Source organism: Micropterus salmoides, unplaced genomic scaffold (assembly GCF_014851395.1).
Source record: "Micropterus salmoides isolate LMB-PRFRI ecotype aquatic unplaced genomic scaffold, ASM1485139v1 Ms_hic_scaffold_18, whole genome shotgun sequence".
NCBI lineage: Eukaryota > Metazoa > Chordata > Actinopteri > Centrarchiformes > Centrarchidae > Micropterus > Micropterus salmoides.
The window spans coordinates 10,040,992-10,068,296 of record NW_024040928.1 but is presented as its reverse complement, the minus strand read 5'-3'; the positions used below and the strand labels follow the sequence as shown (position 1 = coordinate 10,068,296).

General features: G+C 40.9%; 1 protein-coding gene across 3 annotated transcripts; it reads right to left on the bottom strand.

Moving 5' to 3' along the window:
• Positions 1–1,636: 1,636 nt before the first annotated feature.
• Positions 1,637–26,751, bottom strand: LOC119909002 (bromo adjacent homology domain-containing 1 protein). Of its 3 annotated transcripts, XM_038727009.1 has the most exons (8): positions 25,427–26,751; positions 11,864–11,975; positions 9,617–11,389; positions 8,880–9,238; positions 8,419–8,578; positions 8,195–8,274; positions 6,913–7,004; positions 1,637–6,691 (listed from the first exon to the last, which is right to left on the bottom strand). In XM_038727009.1, exons 3-8 carry the CDS (start codon positions 11,367–11,369, stop codon positions 6,502–6,504), a joined length of 2,634 nt encoding a protein of 877 aa, XP_038582937.1. In that variant the 5' UTR covers positions 11,370–11,389; positions 11,864–11,975; positions 25,427–26,751; the 3' UTR covers positions 1,637–6,501. The 3 variants fall into 3 exon arrangements, with proteins under 3 accessions (XP_038582937.1, XP_038582936.1, XP_038582938.1); XM_038727008.1 differs by lacking the exon at positions 11,864–11,975 and having other exon boundaries at positions 25,427–26,750; XM_038727010.1 differs by lacking the exons at positions 11,864–11,975; positions 25,427–26,751 and adding an exon at positions 17,638–17,691.
• Between the last annotated feature and the right edge of the window lie 554 nt (positions 26,752–27,305).

Here is a 27,305-nt window from a genome sequence, read left to right as displayed (position 1 = left end):
AATCCTCACATTAAAGACCCCAAAATAACTTACTGAAAGGTAAGTAGCAAAAGTCCTGTAAACATACAGCGACTGCTTCAAAGAGGAAACGATGAGTAACAATTACTGACCTGTGCACTGAGAAAACACACACTCCTGACAAAGAAAAAAAAAACACAGCAGGGTGGGACCATGCAATTTGCTGTTGCACGCAAAGTTGCAGACAAGCACACAATTATACTCCCAAAAAGAGCTTACATCACACTACCATCCGGTGTGGCCAGCCCTGGTGTACAGTAAGGATGATGAGATTCAGAGATTAGGGAGCAGAACTTGATTAATTACAGTAATCAAGAGGACAATAAGCCGGACGTGGTAATTAGACAAACAGAGAAAGACAACAGGAGTAGATGAAAAGCCAGTTAGGCGATTGTGTGGGGGGTCTCCCCCAGTGTAAGCTGGCTTTCTGTCTATTTTGCATTCACTGGATTGATTCTTTCTCTAGCAGATGCTCCTCTTTGCTGATCTATCAAAGCTTTCATACCACATAGCGGAAGTTCCACAAAAAAATTGCTTTGCACCACATTTCTTTTCCTGGTGTTTCAGGGGGAAAAAATCCTAATGAGAGATGGTAAAGCATTGTTGGCCATAGACAAGTGATCAAATGTAAATGGGACATTTTACGATTTAATAAAAAGTAGAAGCAGGGATTCATCTTTCTGTTCCTGTCGATCTCATGTTTTTCTCTTCATTCCCTTCTATTCACATTTCTCAGTCATACTTCCTGTTATGTCTATATGCATTTCTGTGTTTATCTTTGTGTAGATGTATATAGAGAGATTGTCACATTGTGTTTGTGTTTCTGTGTATGTATTGCTGACTTTCCCAAAATGACAACTACAGTACACTTCAGTACACATTTTGAAGTGAGTTGGGTGCATTTAAAAGTATTTGGGGTAAAAAGTACAAAGTAAGCCATTAAAAGACTAGTGTTTAGCAGTACATGTGGTCTTGATGAAAAAGCGCCTCACTAGATAAAAACCTAAATAGAAATTCTTTTTCCATAGAAATATTTGTTTATTCAAGGGCAGAGTACACAACGTAATGAAAAACTGACCTAAATGAAAGCTTTAGGTTTCCTTTTCAAGCATTTTAAAAAAAGCTAAAAAAAAGGCTTTATGAAGTTATTTCATACTTACAAAATGTATGGACTGAAGGCCAAAAATTATTATTTTAATAAACTGACTGAGGCCTCAACACGGAGAAGGGCCAAAGACAGATACAGATTCTGTTGACAGAGGACATGTAGAGAAAGGAAAACATGGGAGAGGGACAGGAGAAGGTTGAAACCTGTCTCCTGTTGTGTTAAACTGAACAGATGACCATGTACTGGATGCCATTTGGTCCCTAAAAGAAAAGGTCAAAGAAGGCGTGACCCTGACCTGTAAATGTTGGCTCATTACTGACCTCCTGTGGAGCTTGCACAGCATAACAGTTTCTTAGTGCAGGGAATTAGCTGCACAGACTTCCTATTGATCACATGGAGCAAGAACAACTTCCCTTTTCCACAGTACAATGTCATACGGAAAAGAAAAAAAACACTCCTGCAGGTTTGTACATACACTGGAGTTGTAACAAATAAAGAGCCACACACAGATTTTTCACAAAGGACTTAAAATTTATAAATATTCTTTCAATGGAACATTAAATCAGTTGGGATGTTATATAATTCTTCAAAAAATCCAAGAGATTTTCAGATAGCATGACAAAGTGACAATAATCTGATACACATGTTGCTTCTCTAGGCCTACTCCAAAAATATCTAGACTTTTAACTGTATATCCCCCATTTTCTCCAAATATATCAAAATATATGTTGACAATAAGCATCAATACAGACCACACAGAAAGCAGAATCTCATGAGTTGGTTGGGTCCTTTTGTTTTTTGACTCATGGAGTGAGCACACGTCCTGTGTGGCATCAGTCATTCGGTGTTTGACCCTTGCCACTGTGAACGTCCTACTTACACAGAAATTGACATCTCCCGAGTGCTGGCCCTGTCTTGTTGTCATGGTGACGAAGGATGCAACTATGTCCATGCAAAGCTGCTAGGGAAATTGAGTCACATATATAACAACATAACAATCTAGTCGATGCTCGTTGCAGGGCTGGCCAGCACTTGGGAGGGTGAATCATGGCTGCTTCTCCTGTCTCCGGTCTCCTTTTCATTCTCAAAAGCCAAAACACAAGGCTGTAAGGAAAGAGGACAAGCAGAGGAAGCTGTTTAACAGTTTGGGATGTGGCCATGAGACTGTTGCGCACATATAGGATTCCTGCCCTCTAGGGGACAAACGCGGTCAATGCCCATCTGGGAGAAAGGCAACGGTGGTCAGCCAATTCCATGTTTGGAGGGTTAGGCTGTTAAGCAAATCCTCAGTTTGATCTACTCAATAATTTCCTCTCAGCCCTCATGAAAACCTTGTATTTTTAATGACTTGAATAAGGGACTGTATCAAAATGATTGGGGTGGGGAGGTGGGCAAAATTTGACATTATTATTATTTTCTAAAAAGGCCCTACACAGCAATATTCATATTTTCTTTGGACACCCCCTTCACTTATAAAAAAACTGCAATATCCTCACCCTCAATATCTCAAAATGAAATTTATGGCAAACATAACATAATAGGGAAAATACAACCATTTTTCCAAATATTTTTTTCAACAGTTAGGCATATTATAACAGCCACTGAATGAGTGAGCCAGTCCCAGGCACTAGCTCTTTTGGTGCTGATAGACTTGAGCACCTCAATATTTAATAATCTAATTTGCTGACAATTACTGAAAACCCGCTATAATATTTGGCTGAATTTAGAGAAGGCAAACTGATCTTAAATCAGAGCCTGAGGGGGATCTTCTACCTGGAGCCCAGATGACGTCCTGTCCTGTCTCAGACGCACTGTCTCCGTCTCTCCCCTAATAGGACGAATCAATAAAAGCTCAGGTGACCATGTTGCCAAGGCATTCTCCCAAACGTCACACTTAAGGTCGGTCAGGTTAGGCAGGGAGAGCTTGAAGTCGTCTCTTCCCACAGGTCAGATCTGACTTTTCAAGTATCTCAAAAGGGAAATCTGATCAAATCTGTGTCTGTGATTCGCGGCCACTTCTGCTTTTGCGTCTGCCAGGGTGTGCTTTGGTCTGATCTCCACCCCTTCACAACTAAACGATAGAAACTAAACAACATTAGCATTTCTGTCAACAACCGCCACTCAATCATTTAATTTCTAAACTTATAAATGACAAATAAACAGAACTCATTTCCATCCTGGAGCACACAGAAACAAGATATAGTTAATCAATTAGACACAGTATTTCCAAATAAGTTAAATTGAAATCTTAATATATTGTATCATTTAATCCATTTAAATATTTTTTTTTCTTACTTTAAATATAATTATCACAGATCTTGCAAAAATACTACAATGTGCATTGGCTGTCTGCTTGTTTAAAGAGTGCCCGGTGCTTCCTGGGTTCAGATATGTACACTTCATTAGAAATTGCCTGGAAGGGAGTTTCTCACTGCCCATTATCTACAACCTTAGATCATATGACGGCATCAAATCCCTTCATTCTCCTCTTTCTTTCATTTGGTCAAATCTCAATTAATGCTGTGATGACTTCAAACTAATTTGAAAAAAAAAAAGATAATGCATATTCTTTTCTTGATTTGTTAAGTTCATTTTCCAAAAATAGTAAGTCTAAAAATATATTGCATATGCCATCTTAGGAAATCGACATAATAAAATATTCTTAATAAGGAGAAATTGTAAAGTAGGAGAATATATATTATCTCTTTGAAGAATCTGGGTATTAATAGAAATAAAAAACCCAATGATCAGGATTTGACTTTGTTTTGGGTTAAGAGTCATGCTGCTCAAATAGAGAAAAAGTTAAAGATGGCTTTATAGTGTTGAAAACTTTTACGGCTTATCCAATGCTGAAGAACAGGGCGTGTGCTGTTTAGGAAAGCAATCGGGTACTCTTTATGTTTTTTTAAAAAGGTACACACACTCAGACACTACTCATTTTTCTGAGTGACAGTATAACACTTGCAGGTTAAAAGGCAATGAATGAGTGCGGTCTGAAATCAACCACAACTCAATTAAGTATCAAACACCCTCCCATGCATTCCCACCCACAACCCCCCCTTCAATCCAAATACATGTCTAACATGGTGCTACGTTTGTCCAGCCTCCATCTAACCACATTAACAGTGTGCATACATACATATATATATATATATACTGTATATTTATATAAGTATGTCAGAGCTGATTGATAAATCAAATGGAATGACTAGTAATATATATATATATATATATATATCCATGGGATTCAACAGGCTGTGCATCAGGTAACATGACGAACAGGCTGGCCGAGTCCTCTAACGGTCAAACAATAAAAATATACAGTTTGCACTGACAAAAGCAGCCATGACATCCTTACTGTTTCCTTCTCTACAAAAAACACACACAAATGATACACAGTATGTTCCCTCCGGTAAGATATTAGTAGCTGGAACAAAAAAAAAAAAAAGAGTTGAACACGTTTGTTGTAATTAAGGAATGAATTAGTGCAATATAATAAGGGAACAAGGGCAGAAGTGCTGACAAGGAGAAGAAGTGCGAGGGAGGGGACGGGGGCTCTGGCTTGTGTGACATCCTTTGGTTTATCTTCAGGGGGAGGAGGGGGAGGAAGAAAAACTTGGTGTGGATGTAGAGCTGAAACGGGCAGAATAGACATTTTCCGGGACATTGCGACGTTTTGGCACGCAACGCGAGCAGCTATAGCACAGCAGATCGATGACATGAAAAGTGCACCGTGTTTCTAACCAGTGTAGAGCTGCAACAATGAGTCAATTCACTGATTAGTCGATCGACTGAAACTATTTTGATAATCGTATAATGCTTTAAGTCAAACATTTCATGGTTCTAGCTTCTCAAATTTTTGTCTTTGTCATACAAGATAGTAGATAGTCTAGACTATTGGTTAAACAAAACAGGATAAAAAATCAGTCACTGTGAGTAAATGAAATGGGACATTTCTAACTATTTTGTCACGTTACTAGCTAAACGATTAATCGATAATGAAAATAGTCATTGGTGGCAGCCCTAAACCAGTGCATTTTGTCCAGTGATCATGTCATAGCTGTCAGTCACTCCAGTCAGTCAATCAGGCAACAAAATCCTTTTTCTTGGGACTACAGTACACCTGTTCTACCACATAGTTGTATGTGGTGAGACTAGCTGCCTAAAGCTCTACCTGCAAGTCATAAGGCAAGTCACAGGGAAAATGTAAGGAAAAACAAACAAATAAACAATTAACGATGGTCTTGATAGAAGCGTCTCAGCTCCTCAGTAAGGGATCTCCCTATTGGACCCTTAGAAAAAAGCCTCTCTAAAACAAGGCTTCTTCAAGCCAGGACTGTGGCTTGAAAAGATGGAAGTTAGTTTGAAAATCCACTGGGGCTTTTGTCTTTTGTTAAATCATCTAATAAAATCAGTTTAGAGCCACTTTTAGTGTCCTGACTTGAAGTGAAAGGGCCCTGCTCTAGAGTGGAGTTTGTTAAGGAAAGATCGGTCTCACAAACCCCCTTTAGGTACAGTATTTTAGTTTGCACAGAGCATCGCGTGAGATGAAAATGTATCTGTCAGTGTCAGTGCGCTGTGGCACACAGGAGAGAGGACTGGGAGAGAGAGCTCCGCTTCCTCTAAAGCTGCTTGTTTGGTTTGATTGCCTGAATGCCTGCTAAAAAACCATCACACATACCCACATTTATCCATTTATCCACACTAACAACACTCTGAGTTTCACACAACACAAACACACACGCACAAACACACTACTGAGACAAACTCAAATCAGGAGAAATAAGACGACACTCTCCATTAGCTGCTCCTTCACCCTGGCTGGTTGAACAGCGTTAACATTGAGCTGACAGTGCAGCCTTGTGTTCCCCGGAAGCACCTTAGCGCCGGACCATTCCTGAGCCACTGGCTTACAAATGGAACAAACATGATTGTTGTGCTAAGATGCTTTGGGGGAAACGCGGTCTTGACAGTAGCCCAGTTCAGCCTGATGTTTGGCATTCCTGGCGGTGGGGGTGGGGGGGCACACAAGAATCCATGTAACCTCAGAGTGTTGTGGAAGCTAAAAAATCCAAGCTGATGAATGAATTCTGTCTTCATCGCTCTTCCAAACCAGAAAACATTGGTGCTCTGACTGAGATGGATTCATCGATCACGTTGTAACCCCCCTTTAGTCAACTAAAGGGATCTGTGCTTCATAATGTGTCTCAAACACTTCTGTCCCTCTCCAAAACAGGCCCCTCCCCCTTCCCTCTGATCATGAGAGTCCCCAGCAGAAAAGACAGGGGTGTTCAGTCCTTCAGCACTCCCCACCTCTGTACAGGAGGACGAGCTATGTTGTGATTAATTCATGGGTGCGACACCCCTTCTACCCTCTACTGCAGGTTCTTCAGGATGCGTCCATAGCGGAAGTCGTAGACGTGCCGGCAGAGATACACCAGCTCGGGGTCGACGTCTGTGGGCACACAGCGGTGGGAAGGGGGGGCGAAGTCGGGGCGGCAGGGCACCATGCTGGCACTGCCAGGTGGGGCGCCTTCAGCACGCCGCTTCACCAAGGCACAAAATCTACCCAGATACACACACACACACACACACACACACACACACACAGACATGGGGCGGGGGGGGGGGGGGCAACAGTAACACTCTTAGTATACTATTACTATCTGTAGACAAATCAAGCAAAATCAAATGTATCTTTATACTACTGTACCTGTGTTTGAAATTAACAAGAAACTGCACTCCAAACTGATGCAGCGCTTTTGTGTCTGTGTGTGTGTACTTACCTACAGTACTGGGCTAGTGGGAGAACATAGCATCTGTCTTCTATGCAGGCCACACTATTTTCATCCTGATGCCGAGAGGCGAAAATCTCATTCTGAAACCACAGTGGGTGTACAATGTCACATCGACACAAGTGTCTCCTATTTTGCTGGCTGAACGCTGAAGAAATGACAACGTTTTTCAACTAAGAGCACAGTAATTGTTCGTGTGCAATAGGATTGTGCCTCTGTGTTTCTACCTTTTGTGCACCGCACAAAAAAAAGAACCGTGCTCTACTCAACACGTGCTGTAGACATACATTGTGAATAGAAACATGAGTAGTGTTCCACTGTGTTCACTTTCTAACAGTGAAATTGCTCTTTTCTCCTGTTCTCTGTGCAAGGCTGAGGTAGCAGAGATATCATCATTATGGCATTGTGGTTTTGCTAAAGAGTTAACCAACCATCAACCGTTTCAGGCCTGCTGAGAGAAAGATAATGATGTCTCAGGCAGCAGTAACTGTCTCAGAATTTGTGCATAGGGAGAAAGTTTTGTTCACCTCCTCCTTGCACATTATTTTCTTCAGGACACCTCATTATGCATTATCACTTGTAATGAACACAAAATTTCTATTTTAGTGCACCAATAAATATGTGAGGCAAATGACAACACTTCAAAGACAGTATTTGTCTTTACCTTAGCAGTTAAAGTAAAGATTTTAATGTATTTTCTTTTTGTCTGTTACAAAAAATTTCACTTGGTAACTTTAAATTGTTTCAAAAACATTATATTGGCAGCACAAACAATAAATGTCATCACATATTAATGTAAAGGAAGTGAAAATCCTCCATTCTTTAGTCGGGCCCTGAATGTGACACAGTTCATTTGAATTATTACAGTGTGTCTCTATTTGCCTGTTGTGTTCAGTATGGTGGGACTACCAGCGCCTGGAAATACTGTACAGCTAATGTCACTATGTTGGCTGCATCAGGTTAAAATTTGAAATCCCAATATTTTTGATAAAAAAACCTATGGAGACCCAAAAAGGTCAATATAAAATGAAAAAAATGACATTAAAAAAAAGCAATACTTTTGGACTTTTCTTTTTTAACTGCTAGAATAAAATAAAAATAACCTTCAGTAAACTCTGTACACATCCATTAATAGTACAAATATCCACATGACACAATCATTTAATAGGGAGACACACACAGTTTTTCAATGTGCTCTTTCCTGTTTTCCTGCAAAACTGTCATTTACCACGGGGAAACATTAAATCATTGCTCCAATCCATTTGTGCCTCACCTCACAGTGTGTGCTGGGATCTCGGCCTCCCTGGGTGTGCTCAGGCCGGTAGTACCAGAAAAGACTCATCATCAGTTCTCCTGAGGAGGCAAATTGACACACACACACACACACACACACACACGTGTGAACAATCTTGGCCATATGTTTCTTCATCCATCTATCCATCCATGCACACAATCCAACATATCTATCCATGATCTCCCCCTCCTCGTCTCCTTTACCTGTTTTGGGGTCCTCCCACAGCGCTGATATCTTGGCAACATATGGGAGGGATTTTTTCCTGGGGCCCGATCGTAGCAGCACAGTGTCTCTGACATGTATCACTTCACCGTCTCTCTCGACTCCTTCATAACACTGCCGCAGGGCCGTCTCATCCTCTCCCTGAGACAGACACATACACGCATACACACAGACAAGGACACATATAATTCTCATTAAAAGGAAAAAAGGAATCTGTCACACGAAGCTGTGTGGTCAAAATACAATTATCCCTCCCCCCATGGGCTGACTTTTTTTTCCCTCTCTGCCAGGCATCTGTGAGGATGCTAAGGTTTTTACTAGCAGGGTATTATCAGGTAGTAGAATATGAGAGAACGAGCCTCACTGGAGAGACAACTAGAAAGGGATCTCTCAAATCTTTTGCTCATCTTCACTACATGGAGACGCACTCACAAAAACCTACCGCAATAAAGACCTCCCTCTCTGTGGGCATTCCAACAGGCCGCCAACCGTTGGTGGCACGTCTGCGGCTGACTCTCTTTTGTTTGGTGCTGCTGAGGCTTGGCAAGGGCGGCGGCTGTTTCTGTGGCAGCCGTGTGCGGCCCATGGACAGGGAGCCGATGGAGGGCTTGGTGCTCTGTGGGCATTCCCTGGCCAGCTTTAACCTGGCCGGGGGCTGGTCTCGTCCCGACAGGGGGGTCAGCAGGTGCGGTTTAGTCTGGGTGGAAGTGGGCACGTTGGACAGAGGGCAGCTGGACATGGGCAAGGAGGGGGGAACCAGAAGGGAGGGGCTGTGGTCACCCTGAGGGGAGGAGTAACCCTCTGGAAAAGTGAAGGATGAAAGTAACACTTTCAACAAAAAACAGAAATGTTGGCCCACACATCTAGCTTGAGGCACACATTTAACAACAAAGGACTCTTCAGTTCTATAAGCAATAACCAAGTATAACATTGGGATAATGGTTGCTTTCAAAATAACAGTTATACAAAGAGGGCTTAAGATGAATCAATCAAAGAAGTGAACTCAATCTGCTGCAGATCTTACTGAAAATGCTAAATATGGTTGTTCAGACAGTAACAGTAATAGTTACAATAGAATGTGATATTGGCTATTCACTTCATTTACTTACTTCAGTAACTGTCTGGATTTCAAATCAAGTGAAATAAATCAGTAATCCACTATCTATATTTTAAACTCACCTGTTTTGATGCTGTGTGTGCATCCAGTGCATCCTGTGCTGAAAGAACAACCCCTGCTGGTGACAGGAGGCATGGCTCTGTACGTGTAGCCCCCGATCCCACAGGCGTCACCGTAACAGGGCGAAGCCACCGAGTTGCAGTAGGCGGGGTGGGACAACCGTGGTCCCAGCAGCTTGGAGCCAGTCATCCGATTAGGGCATAAACTAGAGGGGGCAAAGTTCAGAGGTTGCGGGGCTAGGCTTGCTGACGTTTTTCCAGTGTGTGTTGGGTGGGCAATGTGAACGTAGTAGCTGGAGAAGCAGTGGTCTGCGGTGCAGAGGCAGGGGTGGGGACTGAGGGTCAGAGCTGTGTGCGAGTGGGAATGCGTCAAAGACGGTGAGGTTACGAGGCACTCGTGCTTCACAGGGGTCATGGATGAGTTAAGTGGCTGATCCTCTGATTCTCCATAGGGCTGCTGGCCCAGGAAGAAGGCCAAGCGGTGGCAGTATTCCACTGAGCCCTCTGGGGGACAGCAGTAGTATGGGCTCAGCTCAGTCTCCAGCTGCTCTTCCTTCACTTGCTTTAGTGGGTACGCTAGCATGCTGCGTGACTGGTAGCCTGGTTTGGTCAGTCGATGGGTGCAGCTGCCGGCCTCCCACTCCACTTTGGGCTCAAAGTCTGCCTTCTTCTTGCAGGCTGTGCTGCAACTATGCAGGGGAGGGTCATTTTTTCCCTTCCGCTTTTGTGAGTACCCCTTGTGTTTGAATTTGACTCTGGAGTGCTGTTTTGGGGTTGAGACCGCAGCAGGAGCCATGCAGTCTGATGTGACGGTAGCTGTCGGTGTAACCTTTACTCTTGGTTTACTGGTAGCAGAGGAGCTGGTTAACTTCAGCAGGGCTGCAGCGTTGAGTCCAGCCAATCTTCTTGGGGTCGGGGCATCCAGACTCTCCTGACTCACCCACCCGCGCTCTTGTCGGTTAGCTTTGGCCTTCTTGACCTTCTTAGAGCTTTGGCACAGTTGAAGTTTGTGAGACATGGCAGCTTTACTGAGGTTTCTTCGTGAAGCCTTCAGACCTCCAGGGACACCACTCCTGGCTGGATCTGCATCCAGGGATATCTCTCCATTTGCAGGCTCTTCCTGTCTCCTGGCCTGCTTGGCTGCCGGCTGAAGGTCAGTAGCTCTTTCAAGTAGTAGACTGTTCACTGCCTCAGCATTTAGAGAGGCCAGCCTACGCTTGCGAGGTTGTGGGACATGAATACTCTCGTCATGACTTGGGCTGTTTGACTTTGATTTGGTTTTTGGTAATGACTTTGTCTGCTTTCTTTCACTGCTTTTCCCTTTTTTGGGTTTGGCTTTGAGAGATGAATGTCGCCGTTTATCCTTTTGCTCCCTTTCTGCAGATTTCTCCTTTTCACGGAGGCTTTCCTCCAATCGGGTAAGCAGGACATGGCAGCTGAGCCCCTCCCCATCTGAAACCCCAGTCCTACCCCGCAAAGGATACAACTTCCTGTCCCGTTTCTTGTCACGCCTCCGGTCGAGTTTTCTGTTCTGATCAGATTTTTCTGTCCTCTCTCTCTTCTCATTCATCCTCTTGGTCATGCCTTTCCTTTGTTTGATGATCTCACGTATCTTCTTTGTCCTTCCGAATCGTAGTGAGCGCTCAGGCCAGGCGCCACCCATAATGCCACCATGTGGCCAAAGGGGGGAGTTGTCCCACCACTCAGCACTACTGTCGCTCTGCCTGAGGAAACCCTTCTGCCTTGCGTGAGTCATCACATGCTTCTTCACGGGGCCTAGAGATAAGAGACCGACAAAGTTGTCAAAACTGAAACTTCTCCTAGTTTCACCATGTGATTACAATGTTCACAATCAACAGTTACCTATTCAGCAGTTCAAGTTACTTACAAATTGTTGTTTTTTATAATCACACAGAAGACATTAAGGGCCCTTTCGCACCTGAAAGTCCACAGCAAGGTCCAGACCAAAGTTCATGTTGTGATACAGTCGCTTAGTTTTGGCTTGGTTTTACACTGCAATTATGAGAGCGCACTGAGGAACTTTACATGACATACTTGCGTCGTCGTCATCTTCTGCGTCTCCCTATATCTGACATTGATTGGTTTCCAAATGGACGTGCGTCTGATGTCAGCGTGTTGTCAATTCAGTGGGTAGTTTTGACAATACTCTTTGGCCTTGACAAGAATGATCAGATGCATATCTTTGACAAGTATTGTTATTGTTATGGAATTACTACCTGCACCACTCACTTATCTCAGGGCTAGTTCAAATTCGCCAAATGAATGTCCTCGTTGTGTAAACATTATATCGTTGCCGTAGACAGGAAAGCAGGAGAAGACTGCAAGCGATTCTTCTGCACCTCTGTTTGGGGAGAAACCAAAGAGGTGAATGGTAATTTGTTTCCATAATGGCAGTCCGTTTCAAAGGATGAGCTGTCACTGGCAATTTATAATTATTTAAATGCATTTGTCAGTGCATAGAAATAGAACAACATTTTAATTTTTCGGCTCATTTTGTTCTGCTACATCTTCTTATCTTGGTTATTTCCGGTTTACACAGGAACCACGGGAACTTCCTGTAAATGATCGGGAACGAGACTACCTTTTTTTCGTCTGACCAAATTTAGGCTGTTTGGTCCAGACTGTGGTCCGGAGGAGATTTCACACATGTAATTTTGGTTCAGATCAAACTGAAAAGTCCTTACCAAACGAGGTAGGTGTGAAAGGGTCCTAAGATCAGCAGGCAGGTTTGGCCATGCTTACTAATGAGAACAGGATTGCTGATCAGAGTGGTAGAAGGTGTATTATGAAAAAAGTAAGTATCATTGACTTTTGACTATAAACTAGACAAACCTGGAAGTGTTTTTTGTGGTGTGGAAAGTACTGCAGCACAAGAAAACAAAAACAACCGAAAGCCAACGAGACACAAGCATAACAAAGATATCGACTATCTTACATTAGCCTTCGCTTTAGATTTAAACTCAACAACAACATCTGATGTAATACATAAAGAAGCTTAATAATGACTAAATTCAGCTGAGTGGTTAGGTGATCAGACTGAATTTATTTGATCATATGGCGAGCTCCAGCTATTGTATGCCCATTTGTCATTATAAAGGGTTTGTGCGTGTTTTTTGTAATAGAAGAAACTGATGCACCCTGTCAGTCATTCACTGCAGTTGGTGCCTTATCACCTAGTGTGCATACAGCATGCAAACAGCAGCTTGTTAGGGCCAATTGTTTAGTCTGAAAGCAAAATGTCAAAAAGGCCTTACTACAATATTAACTGAGGATTAAGATAAATAAAACAAGCCAGCTAAATGCCTATATAAACCAGGCAAAACTGATCTAAAATCAGTGTCTAAATGTCCACATTACATAGTCAGAGGGGACCTCAAGCATACATCTATGATGCAACATAGACTACTGTAAATACTCCATAAGCTCATTGTGAAACTATTTAACAATTAATCTCAATTAGCAACAGTTACCTTGGGAGTATTTGTAAAAATACTCCCTGAGCTCACTGTGAAATTGAAACATTATAAGCAAAGAAACACTCCTGTATATGTTTAAGCAACTTGCAATGCCCATATTCAGGCCATGTGTTTACTTAAGTGCTTAGGGAAATGGTAAAGCAGTGTATTTTTATATTTTATACTGCAGCAAGATTTATTGTCTGCCTAATGAGATGGGTAAACTTGTAAGGACTAAGATCTGCATTTAAAAACTGTGCATACAGTAGAATCTGCACCACAAAGAAACCTCCTGACAGCAAATACAAATTTTTCTGTCATTCAGCTTTCCTTTTGTAAAGTGAATGGGTGTTTTTTTTACAAATGAACAAGAGCTTCTTGTCCTACCCCATTACTTCCCATAACTTGCTATCATCGTTTAATGAATTTCCCTCTTAAAGAGGAATTACACACTACATTTTTTTCCCCACTGTACACAGCGTCACATAGATTATTGTTGCATATGATGTTAATACAGGCGAATTTCCCAACAAAATTCTTATTGTATGCAAAAACACACACAGAAACCCACAGACACGAGACTTTTTCTGCTCAAAGGTAGCTTGTATGTATCTGCTTGGATTCTAAAGTTTGGTTCAGCCAAATTCTGTGGCCACTTGCTAACCATGACGGAACAGGTAACAGTCCTGGGTCTATTAAGTATATTGTTATCCACCAGACTCCCTGTCTTTCCGGCAGAGAGAAGGAGGTCTGACAGAAGTGGCTCATGGTTGGTTAGCTCTCACTACTAGTTCTATGTTGCTGTCCATTCTGCACTCGGCGGTGGTAAATCAGGCTCCCCCCGTGTCCCCTGACCCTTCTTGTCTCACACTACGTAGCCACAAGCTGTCGTTGCTCCCTCACTCCTGCATATATTTTTTTATGTGCTGGGTGGGATGGTTTTAACTGAATTTGAAAGTTTTAAAGACTATGAATGTGCATTTTTACAGCATGTGTTTGTCTCTCTCTTCACATTAAAACAGGACAGGGACAGCCTTTGTGGATTTAAAGTTTTAACATTTCCCTGAAGAAACTTTATATCATGGTAATCACATAGCTAAAGGTCTATCATCATAAAACAACAGTAATCCCAGGTCAAAACACAGTAAACTTTTAAATGTTTTCCAATTAATTCTGTGTGGAGCTGTGCTTCAAGAACCAGAGTCTGGTTCTGCTTGAGGTTTCTGCCTGCTAAAAGATAGTTTTACCTTGCCACTGTTGCCAAGTGCTTGCTCATGGTGGGAACAGTTGGCTAAATATTATTATAAAGAGTACAGTCTAGACCTGCTCTATATAAAATGTGCCCTGAGATAGCTTCTGTTATGATTTGGCAATATATAAATACTATTGAGGCCAAATTACAGGCCAGGGCATCTGTTCAGACTAGCGTGGCTGTGTGAGGCACTCAAAGGCCTGATGGTTGATGCAGATTTCTCTGTAGTGTGAACTCATTCAAGACTGGAGATTTTGGCCCAACTGCCGACTCATTTACAGTCGAAGCCCGACAAGATTTTTCAAAACATGTTTGATTCTGTCGGCCCCCATCTGACTGGGCTTGTGCAGCACGAAGGCAGTCCAAGACTGAAATGTCAGAGTGATCCCGGCAACAGCCAATACAAGTTTAGCTCCAGGGTTAATGAAAACTAAGTACAACTTCCTGAATTACAACTCCCATTCCCATAGTGTTTCAAAAGAAAATTACAACATTTAAGATTTTTTTTATCCTCCACCTCAGATAATACTTCTGATTTAGAAAGTAACAAAAAGTTGTAATGCTTTGAAACAAAAAACAAAAACAATGTAAAAAAAATGTTCTCAGCTCAGGATCATCAGGAACATCATGTTAACAGCATTATTAACACACACACACACACACACACACGTTAATTAACATTAACAGCATGTTAATGATTGAAAATATCAGGTGGTGTGCGATCCCTCATCTTGGTGTGTGTCCCTCCATCCAACTCCAGGCTGTGTGCTTCTCAGACAAGATGTAATCTGTTTTGCAGTGTGACCTTGCCAACTGAGACTGAAATTCAATGCCACAGAATGAAAAAATCAAACCTAAACCTCAGAGGTGTTTCACTTCATATTTTGCAAGGAGATTAAGAAAAGCTATTGACAGATGAATGATCTAAATGACCTCAATCTAAGTTTGACCAATAACCTTGATACTGAGCTTTTATAAAGATTTTAAACCACTAAGACAATTTTCCACCAGCGGTTGTGGGTCACTGCTGAGAAGTGTATGTGGAGAAACACTGCAGGGAATAACCTGTGAGATATTATCTAATTTGGCAGCGTTCTGGCCAAACAGCAATTTGGCTCTTTAAACACAGTTAGGCCTGGTGATCCTCAGGAAGTAATGTCACATTTACGGGAAGATCAATGACCCTGCGCTCCATCTCTAATTGGTTAGAAAACAGATCATCAGCTCCTTTCAGAGCATCAAACACATGGGGCACACCAGGATACAAGACTTGCAAGATCTCCCAAGACCCTTGACAATGTGTATAAAACAGCAGCCCATAAGGGTGTGAATAATAATTCAACAGAATCAGGACACACAAACTGACTAATGAAATTGAATGATGAATTATCTATAGACACATCTTTTGCATACTGTGAAATCTGCAGGCTAAGCACCCAATTAACTATAAATGTTTCAGTCCAACACAAGCGTCCAAATTAAACTATAAGCATGCTATAAATATTAATATTACAATAGTAATAAAAAAATATCTAACACAGCAGAGAAAACGCCAGATGCCACACATTACTATTGAGCACAAAATTTCAACTGTAAATTCTGTAATAAAGCAATACAGTGGTGAAAAGTCCAGCCACACAATATAAAGCAGTCAATTCAAACATAGAAGATACCATATACACAAAATGAGTCACTTTGAGAATCTTACATGAACATGTTTTTCTAATAACAGGACACAAGTTTATCACATTAACCCAGTGGATCCAACCTATGGGTTGGGACCTCCCAATGGGTCCCAAGATAATTAAAAGTATAAGAAAAAATGTTTACAAAATGTTCTTCTTTATGTTAACACTTTATTTAACATTTATAAACAGTATAGGAATAAGTCAAGCACTCACTCACTGTTTATAGACCAGTGATGAATGCTTATATGTAAGCTAGTTGTTAACAAAGACTTGTGTAAATAATGTTTTAAAAGTCCTTATATCTGTTAACAACCACACTATAATGTGTCGAAAACCATTAATTGGTATACACTGCTTATAAACGCTAAATTAGGGGGTTAAAATAAATTGTTGCCTTTTCTCTAAGGGACTGTACCACTGTAGGAGTAACTGGGTTTCCTGATCTACTATCAAAAATTACCTACATACCCTCCCCCTTTTCTGAACCCCCTCCCCTTTCTAATAACTTTCATACAGTCCCTAATTGGTTGATTTTGCTTGTGGTGTAGTGAATACTTTATCTAAAATTCTTCAAATAAGACAAATCTGAGAAGGACAAACCACTTGTTCGAGGAACTGCTCACAACTTGTCCACTCTAAGGCCATAACCTGTTTAGCTTCATTTAAAAAAAAAAAAAAAAAAAAAAAAAAAGGGTGTCACAGAAAACCACTACATTACCCAATCAATAAGCCACATGGAACACACCTTGCAGAAAACAACTCCAACCCTGCTCCAGATCGCTTGGTAGCACTGCCTGCAGCATGTTAACAATCATAAACGACAGTAATTAATAACTCATCCACTAGACTTTTAAATGTTTCAACTTTCAGGTAGAAGTCAGAACACACATCAAAAATAAATAACCAGCTGGGTAACTGGCCCATTCGGATCAGATGGAGAAGGCTCTTGTTTTACATTTGCCATGTCACACAGGTGGTGGGGCAGGCAGCTACAGCACGAGGCGCTGGCATGTTGAGGTTTATCAAAAACAGATAAAGACTCTAAGAATTTGAAACATTAGGTCACTGTGTTTTTTGTTTGTTTGTTTGTTTGTTTTCTTCCAAGACTTGCACCGCCGCCTTGAGCTTAATCTACACCATCCGCTGAGATGTCGAGGAAGGTTTGCATATGCACACATTTAGGCTATAGGCTATTACACGCGCAAAGGCATACATACATACAGTGGCCGAGGAATACAGTAGGATGGGATACAGTACAGCTTGACGTAGCTTGCCCATCTGAAGTAGCCAGCCAGGCTCTAAATATGGGCTGGAGGGAGGGGGGGCTACCCGAATACACACATACACATCAAGCAAAATAAAGGGCAGGCACCCCTCCTGATCACATTTTCTAACCGGATTCCTTATTACCGACACGGTGGCTGTTGTGATCACAGTCCTAGTTGAGACCTGGGAGGATATGGCACGTAGCAGCAGCCCTGTGTGTCGCTCCTGGTGCACGAAAGCGAAAAATGGGTTCTGCGCTCCTCTCTGGACGGCTGGGCAGTCGGAACAACTTCAAACATTCGGGGCGAAATAGCAACAACAAAATTCGAGGTGGTAACTTACGGCTCGCCGACACGCTTCCTCCTACCAGCCGGGAAACGTCGAACAAATCTGCGGTTAAATGGGGGGGGGGGGGGGGAGGGGGAGGGGGGGGGGGGGGCGCCGGACTGGTGCGATGGCAGAGCTCCGTAACTGGGAGAGCTGGGGAGGAGTGGAGAGAGGACGGTCGGTGGCGCTGCCTGCGCGATGTGTAGCCTGTGTGTGTGCGCTCTTCCTGGTTGGGCTTCCACCGATTTGCAGAAAACTTAATCTGAACCAATTGCCATATGGACCAGGCTCGCTTGACACCCACGTCCTCCAATGACGGACAAACAGCTGTTTATTGTGAAGGGTCTGATAAGAAACTAAATACTAACACAGAGCCTCACCCTGTCATTTGTCCAAACGACCAGTCAACCACCAGACTGCTGGAACACGTCCGTAGAAATTCATGTGAAAGGTGAAAAAGAAGGAAGGTAACCTAAAAAAAACCTGCCTTATGGGATGTAAAGGGAAGAAAACCCACCTAAAACTCACTTTAAAGCCAGCCCTTTATTATCCTGGCCAGCATAGCCTAGCGTTGTAGAACCCATATCTAATGTTAAAATGATAAAATAACCATACCAAAATAACTGATAGCCTTATTTATGTAGATTTTAGCCTTATTTATGTAGATTTTAGCCTTATTTATGTAGATTTTTTCCACATTGCATCATTAACTACTGTATATGTCATATAGTCTAGCTGCCCATTTTACAAAGCACCAACCACCAAAATGTCCAGATGAGAGGGCATGTGCTTCCCCATTATGGCCTTACAAATTCAAGCAAACTCCATTGAGTATTGTTGGGGTATATTGTCTACCTATAATTCACATACTGACAGTGGCATAGGAAGTAAAGTAATAACACACTATAAAAATACCTGACACAAAAGTGCTGCATTAAAAATTGTAAGCAGTATTTTAGTGTTTTAGCTGGTGAAAGTGGAGCTAATTCTAAGTTCCCTACCTTATGTAGCTACTAACAGTTACATACTACTACAACATATTTTAGAAATAACTGGCTCTAAAGTCTCTAAAAATTCTGTATTATTTTATTTGACTTATTCAGTTTACTGTTTATTTAATGTTCAATTTTAATTACCAGCACAAAAGGTCTAAGCCCTTTCAAAGCCTTATCCACACTGATATTCTGAATGCGTTTTATTCATTTTTTGTCACATTAGATTATATATATATTTTAACATATTCTGCTTAATAGGTCCACATTGTGTACATTTTTATACAAAACCGACTAAAACAGTCTGTTAAAAGCCCAACTTCCCAGAGTAAATACCAAGCACATGACCTCATTTATAATCTACAAAATAACTGGTAACTAGAGCTGTCAAATAAGTGTAGTTAAGTAAAAAGTAAAATATTTGTGAAATGTTAACCATTACATGTTAAATAAACTGCCTGTTGACAGTAGAAAAAGGATGAAGGAATCTGTGCATCTGCCACCCAGGAGCACAAACTGCAGACTAAATTAGGTATCTGGAGTGTTGAGGGTCTGGAGCACAGTTATACAGTATTACAGCTTTTCAATAAGGTGAAGCAACTAATTCTAACATTTTGGCATTAATTTGAGTAAGAAGAGGCAGTTGCTATGTAGATGCTGAAATTGCCTAGTCGGTGTTGCTTGCGAGTGGCCGATGCAATGTTGCCATAATGTATGCACTGCCACTACCTCTTCTTACTCTGTGAAAGACCTGCTTCATATTGCAACATCAGTTGCTGCACCTAATTAAGAAGCTCTGGTAGATCTGTGTACTTGAGACTTCATCACTCCAGATGCTGCCTGTCGACAGTGTGTTGATCTGATACATTACTATGTGTAAATTAAAAGAAATAAACTTACTAACATTTAAAACTCATCAGTTCAAATCTCATTATAGCCACAGAAATGGTATCTGAATATATCGGGGTGTAGTTTATCCATCTTAAACATTTCTCACACATGATCCATGGTATTCACAGACACCACCGTATTCTTAGTTTTTCTGTTTGTTAAGGCATTTTGGCCATTTAAAAACTCTCAGTTATCATACAAAATATTAGTTTTTTTCAGTTTTAATTGCAGCTGGCATGGTAAGAACATTTACTAGTGCACTCAGGCTCCAGATCCCATCTCTGCCAAAGCTTTAAACCTAAGAAATAAACAGGATGGTACTGATTTGTTCTTAGGGGTGAATAAGCAGGGTCCACTGACAGTGTGACTATAAAGGAAGTACATTTTTTTGTTTAAAGTTACAATCAATCCCAACAAACTCTATCTAATGAGTAATAAATAATCCCTTCCTGTTCACTCACTGTGGCCAGCTTGGTTCCATGCCGGTTACGGTAGATTCATATATTAAACAGCAGAAAGAAATATGGAAAACATTCACAGTAACTTCTCATACCACTCTTCTGCTATACTTCTTTATGCTCAACATTTTTCTAATAATCATATTCCCAGTATCCACAGGCATTGCTTCATACTGAATGACTTTGCAGTACATGATTTATCCAAGGTTGAAGATGTTTCGCCTCTTATGTCTTCAAGTTTCTTCAACCAAGTCCAGTTGCCCTTGATTTTAACCCACCTTGGATAACTATGATATCTGGAGGACTAACAATCTTTACAGAAAGTACATTATTTACCATCAAAGGCCAATATTCAGCACCAGTGCAAGACGTTCTGATGTCAAAAGGTAAGGGTATGGACGTATTATGTTCAATCTGACAACTGATTATGGCTTTTTAATATATTTAAAGCTGCACCAATCAATATTTTTATATCAGCAATGAATCAAAAGCCACCTGCCTTGTGCCAAATGGCAGACAAAATTACAGCTGGTGACCATAATGAACACTGAACTTCTACGCAACCATATATTTTTTCCATTAGCTGATGTGAGACCAAAACAGAGCTAAAATGAGAGTCAGTTTTGGTCAGACACATGACTCCAAATTGCCCCAAACATGTAACAGGACTAAAAAAAAAAAAGCTAAATGAGGCTATTTAAATGATGTGAGTACAAGGGCGGCAGTAGAGTTACCATCTTGGAAAATGAATGTCACATTCTGCAGACATTGTGTTAATAGAGCATAATTGTTTGCTAACATGTTACAACTTCATGAGAAATATCTGGTTTTCAGCTTGTTGAGATGCAGCTTTTGTAGAAAGAGTTTTAACCATGATGATGAAGATATTTAATTAAATCCAAACTAAGTAAATTGAGTTACCTAAACATCACCTTAACTATACTGTAGTTGCCAGAATGAACTATTAAGTTATTGAAAAGTAAAAATGGATGTGGGTGTTTTTTTATACTTTGGATATAATGGAATCGTACAATAACTGTGAAGAAGCAAACTACAACTTTCACCTCTCAAGTGTACAGGGGATGAATGTTTCATGCTCAAAAGACAGACTTTTTGAGTTGTACCACTTTAAAGTTTCTAAAGAGTTTTACTTTGCTCATTCAATAATTCACCTCAACATATTTCCTCAGTCAGAACTGCTAACAGAGACTAACTGAGCTTCACTGCCTGAAGCTTAGACATACATAAAAAATGTATTTTCAGAAATATTTAAAGAATTAAGACAATTCAATTTATGTTTACAGCCTATGGACATTTAAAAATAAAAACACACATTTTACTGTGTGATGACTGTATAAAAAATGGATTTAGTTGAGAGTCAAAAAGCACAAGATCACTAGCTTCTATGTATGACTGGCACTGATTATTCATTTCTGGCTGTTCCTATTATGTTCCATTCATTATTCATGTATATTGGTGGACTCCTCATCCATACAAAAATATGGATGAGGAGTCCACTTAGTCCTACTCCTAAATCCATAAATGTCCTTTCACTAAGAATATATACTCAGAAAAGTGTGTGTATTTTGACAATCAAACTTCTGTCCACAATTTGCACAGATCAGAGTGCTGGCTGCCTCAAAGGACCACACACAGTCTCAGTTCAGGTTGTTCAGTAACTAACTTTCTTCATTGCCTGAATGAAGGTGTGACATGAAGGCATCAGAGTTACTGTAGACAGAGAATAGTGAGGCATTGAAAATTAATTCAATAAACACGGCAGAGCTTCTATAGTTAAATGGCCACCATGAGTTAATTATTATATTAAACATATCACCATGAAAGGATAGAGCTACTCATATTAAGATTTCATGTTATTCTCAAGGTCAGCTCTGGCTAGCTTTTTTTTGTAGAGGGCATTACTGGGGCAGAAAACAGTTTAGCTGATGTGACTCATTTCAGAAAAGTGAACATGGTGGAACTTTGTGTATAGATACAGGGTTTCTTCAGGACAATGAAAATGAGTGAACAAGCCTCTTCTAATGAAACCAAGCGACCGTGACACTAATCTTGCTTCTCATAAGAAGGGAGCTGCTCAAAGGACAACCAGTGTAAACACACGTGGATGCACAACATATTTGACTTAGTGTTACACTCAAACGAAATGAAATTCATAGGTCTAGATCAAAAGTGTTAATGAGAGAGATTTCAGATATATTCTACAGTACAGTTCTACTGTACACTAGCAAAAGGCCTTATCGTATTGTATCATTCAATAGAAGGCTCAAGTCAGTACACAATTTTGTTCAAAATCACCTTAATAATACGTAGTACATTACACCCAATTGCAATGGTGGAAGAAGCACCTTTTTTACCTTTAGTACATAAGTATTATCAACTAAATGTATCTAAAGTATCAAAAGTAAATGTAAATGTACTCTGACCCTGTGACCGATAAATAATCATATGTTACATTTTTAGACTGTTATAATAAAAGACCTCCATGCATAAGCAGCTTTTTATTGCTGGAGTGGCTGGAGGTGCAGTTAGTTTCAACAATTATATGTATAGCTAGCTAGTTTACAGCAGCTCAAAATGTAGAGTCTTATTTTTAAAAGAAACTAAAGCTGATGAATATAGCGAAGTAGAAGTATAAAGCATGCATGCATAACATGAGCCTTTTTCATTGTATGCTCAAAATTGTGCTTAATTAAAATACTTTCCACCACTACCTAATGGACAGCTGAAAGGAATGGGAGACAGATTTGTGAAGTACTACACTTGTATAAATGCATCTCCTTAAAAACAAATACTGTGGTATTTCTGTTGAACCTTGCAGAAAGTCTAAAGAAAGGCACCATTGAATAATACATACTGCCGGATAAAAATAAATGAAAATAAGTATAATAGACCATTTCAATATCCAAAATATACCACAAATCCAAAAACTATTCTAGTGGTCGCTCATGTCATTGATGATTTCACATTAGATGTGTACGTTGGCAGAGATCCATTGATAATTCATAGGGGATCGCCTTTACAGTAATGGCTTAGATATTAGTCCTGCATGGCTATTTAATGACGGGTCTAGGTGTGAGTCATTAAAACACTTCTATATTAAGTTTTATGACATTTATGATAGTTTAGTGAGGTGTGGTGTGGTCTGTTGGACCAGAGGGAATGTGGGAAAGAGGTACTGCATGGCGAAGTCTGCTAAAGAAACTGAAGATTAATGTTCAACTACAATAAACTAGTGTGTCAAAGAGTGGCCTGGAAGATCATTCTCCTCATTCACACTGCAAGATAGTCTCATGACAGCCCTGAACAAGCAAGTCATTTATGATAGTGTGAACAAGTGAGATTACTCAAGGTGGCTATTGGTCAATAGTGATTATTATAACATAGCAAGAACAAGACCTAAATGAGTAACTAGTTGAGGAACTTCTCCTTAAAGTGAGCCACTGAAAACTACACTTCCTCTGGCATTAGGCCAAAATGTATTATTCAGTTTTGTAACTGTTCAACAGTGATGGAAAGTCACTGTATGTACAGTACATCTTCTCACATCTGGTACTTCAGTACAATTCTGAGGTACTTATACATAACTTGAGCCTTTTCCATTGTATGCTACTTTATACTCCTATTCCACTATATTTCAGAGGGAAATTGTGTACTTTGCAACATTTATTTGACAGCTGTTTAATACACTGTTACACTTTTAAGATGGTTCAAAACTTTACAACGTAAGTTCCCATGCTGCTTAAAAATGTGAGTTAAGTAAAATTCGGTTGATTATTTTTTTCAAAGTAGTCCCATGAGTTTTAAACATGTAAAACCAATTGGGTTAAGTTCAGTGAACTAGAAAGAAAAAGTTAAATAAACTTAAGATAAGTTGAACCAACAACTGTTCAGTCACACTGACATATGCTAGACTGATTTGCTTTTCATTTCCATTTGTCTCTTTTTGATATGAAGAATTTACAGCTGCAGCTGCTACTTGTGGAGCACCTTTGAAGCAGAATCAGTGCAAAGGAAAACATCAACATTTTATATCACATCTAGACAAACATTCAGTCCAAAGGCCAAAAAAGAATTAGAAATCTGTGCTTTTCTGCTTTTCTTCTTTCCTACTTAATAATCTCGTGACCCCTGTGATGTATCATGTCAGCCTGTTGAGGGGCCCGACGCTTAGGTTGGGAACCACTATACTAGCTGTTTATAAAACAGTTAAATTTAGTTCCATCTCAGCAGCCACAGTTTACTTATGTAGAAGTCTGATTGCAGGACTTTTACTTGTAATTGTACTTATTCTTAAGTTAAGGATCTGAATACTTCTTCCACCACTGCTGATCAAATATATATATATATATATATATATGTGTTTGTGGTCCACTATCCCAATATTAAATGTGCAGGAATTGCAAGCATTAAGGGGCATGTGTCGCTACTGTATAATCCACATACTGATAAAGAGTCAAATTAAAAGTATAGGATTTGGAATTAAACCTTCATGAAATTTTGACAGTTTAAGGGAGTTTCCAGTCAGTTTAGGTACAAACAAGAAAGTGTCATCACACAGGTATTTCTTATGCATAGCCCGAATTACTTACACTCGACTGAGTGTTTAGTCCATGCTTCATTATAATCTGGCCAAAAAGAACTCAGAAAGGAATCTAATTCTTCACTCAACAAATGCCTTTTGTTGCCACTGAGGGGGGTATCTATGATGGCATAAAAGCAAACGGTGATGAGGGCTAATTGCTTTGGCATTTGTGAAGCCTCTTCATTACCTTATTTACCTGAGCAGAGCAACAAAGTGGATTAAACCAACGGCTGTTAGTCCTTTTCTCTCAGTTTACAGCAGATGATTTGTTTATTTTCACTAAACCCAAAGTAGCTTGTTAAAGGCCCAATGTGAGTCACACGTAAAGAGAAAATTATACTCCCAAGAAATGCCTCAGCTGTATGTACCATAAAGTTGGTAAGCCCTCATGCGCGCGCACACATACAGCCCCCAACCAACACACACACACGCTGGACTGATATTCAGGTGAACACATCGCGCATCCATCCAGCCAATCACAATATAAGTAAGCTCACGGGCTACTGCGTCCCTGTCAATGACCTTGTTTCAGTCTATTTCGCGGACAATGCACTATTATGGCTTTGGCATTACACTCTGGTGGCGGCTGCTGCTGCTGCTGGTGGTGGTGGCGGAAGAGGGCACCGGAGGGGGGGGGGCTATGATAACACACTGCACGGCCAGTCCGACTGAGTACCACTCCCTGGGAGTCTCCTTCATCATCATGGCCATTATCTGCCTCTGCAACGTCCTCCACACATGAGTAAAAAGCATAGGCTACACAAAAAGAGAGAAAGCTGGCCGTGCAACCCCTGCTCCGCCTGAACAAAATTAAAAGAAAGCTCAATGAGAGAAGATAATGTGGAGCAGCCGCTACTTACCGTACTGTAGCTCCGTGTGGCAGGCACTATCTCGTCTAATTTTCAATGGTGCGAGGAGCCAGCCCGGGCACCCTGTTTTCCAAATGGCTAGGTAAGGCAAGTCAATAGCCCGACGGGTAAACCGATGCAGCTCAACTCGAGGAAATAAACACGAATGTCGCCGATGTTTCCCCACTCCACTCGAGGGAAACCCTTTTTTAAAAAAATCGACGAGAGGAGAGAAGAGACAGAGCAAACAACTCTCTTCTAGCAAGAAGAGGCAACACTCCTTTCCGAGACGTGCGGGGTTTGCTCAGGATGTTTTTTTTCTATCCCATCCGCTCCTCCAACGCCGACACGGCTGCAAAACCTTGAGTGTTGCTGCCGGAGACTCAGCCAGCAGCCCGCAAACACGTCGCTTATATCCGTCACTTGGCATTAACACTGTACGCAGCTTTCAGTTTGCGCACCAGTCGGTGCTACTGAACAACAACTAGCAGCACAACATGACTGACTGACTGACTGGCTGCAGCGCTGACAGGCAGGCTGGGCTGGGCTGGGCCCCCTCCTGCCACGCAAAGTGAAGAAATCCCCAGCAGAAGTCTCTCCGGGCTCATTTAAAACGACAGACTACATAAGAAACATGTTTTACATAACAACAACAACAAGAAGAACATCCTCATCCTACTTCTGTGCTGGAGCATGTGATGGCAACATGGTGAGCCTTTTAAAGGGGTATCAACGCGTAACTGCAGGCACGGGTTGCCTCTGGATCCACCCCGTTAACTTTCTTGGGAGGATGCGCTGTGGCAGTAATTGGACACGGCGATGACTGTCTGGCAAGCTGGAAGCACCTATGTACAAACCATCGTGCCACAAAGTGAGATGCAGGTCAGGAAAACCTCTCCTGTGGCGGTTGCACAGGCTCCCTGCCAAAGGTTGCAAGTATGGATCCAACCCAAATTACAATTAGTAAGTTTACCCAATTAAACTGAACATAATTTAGTAGCCTATTATTCCCCCCACTATCATACATGAACCTCAAAACATAAGCCAGCAATGTATGGGGTTTTTACTTTGACATGAAACACTGACTTTCCGTGCCTGTTCATTCAAAATGGGCAACGTCTTGGGGCCAAGGCCACTGGTGGTCCCAAAAACTCCCAGGTCCACTATATGTCAGTTAGTTGTATGTGTAGGTGTCATTTACACTGGGGACATGTCCCCACCACATTTTGGAATGGCCCATCACTGTTTGAAAGCACTGAAAAAGTAACTGAAAAATGTACTGAAAAAGCTTGCACCAAGAAATGTTAACTAACAAATGGAAATGCTTTGAGAAAAGGTTTATTTGAACAATAAGAAAACATGCAGTGCAATATAGTTTTCCCTCATATAAAAACAGACATTTCCACCGTAAATTGGAGCAGAAAATGTTCCCAGAATGCAGGAAATTACCAGTTTAATGCTCAAAGTCTTCAGGAGGAGGACCCCCAGACCCCCCGCACATATATTTCAGCATCAAATATTTAATCTAAATAGTCCTAAAAATCTTCTTGTCTTGTTCTCATGCATTATCACGTCTCATGACCCAAAATTTATCATCACGCCCCTGATCTGAGCCCTTATGTCCCCACCACTTTTCAACACAAAGTAACGCCCTTGGTTGTATGTAATTTTAAGCATTTTCAGGAGTAGGCTATGCACCATACAAAATGACATTAAAGTCCTGAATTTATGGTGCATTATCTTACGCCGATGTACTTTGTCCCTAGATCGCTTCAGTGTCTATTTTAAGACTTTTATAGACTTTTTAAGATTTTTGTTTATATTGTGCTCATGGAGCATATTCCTAAATAAAGTTGTATTTAATAAAATGGCCTAAAACTAATTAACAACT

Bases quoted from the DNA above. Each gene is read 5' to 3' on its own strand.
- LOC119909002 (XM_038727009.1), bottom strand. From the start codon at position 11,369: ATGACTCACGCAAGGCAGAAGGGTTTCCTCAGGCAGAGCGACAGTAGT. The intron at 8,579-8,879 runs GTAGGTTTTTGT...TGTCTGTCTCAG, and splicing joins AGAGGGAGGTCTTTATTGCG to GGAGAGGATGAGACGGCCCT. The intron at 6,692-6,912 runs GTAAGTACACAC...GTATCTGGGTAG, and splicing joins CCACTAGCCCAGTACTGTAG to ATTTTGTGCCTTGGTGAAGC.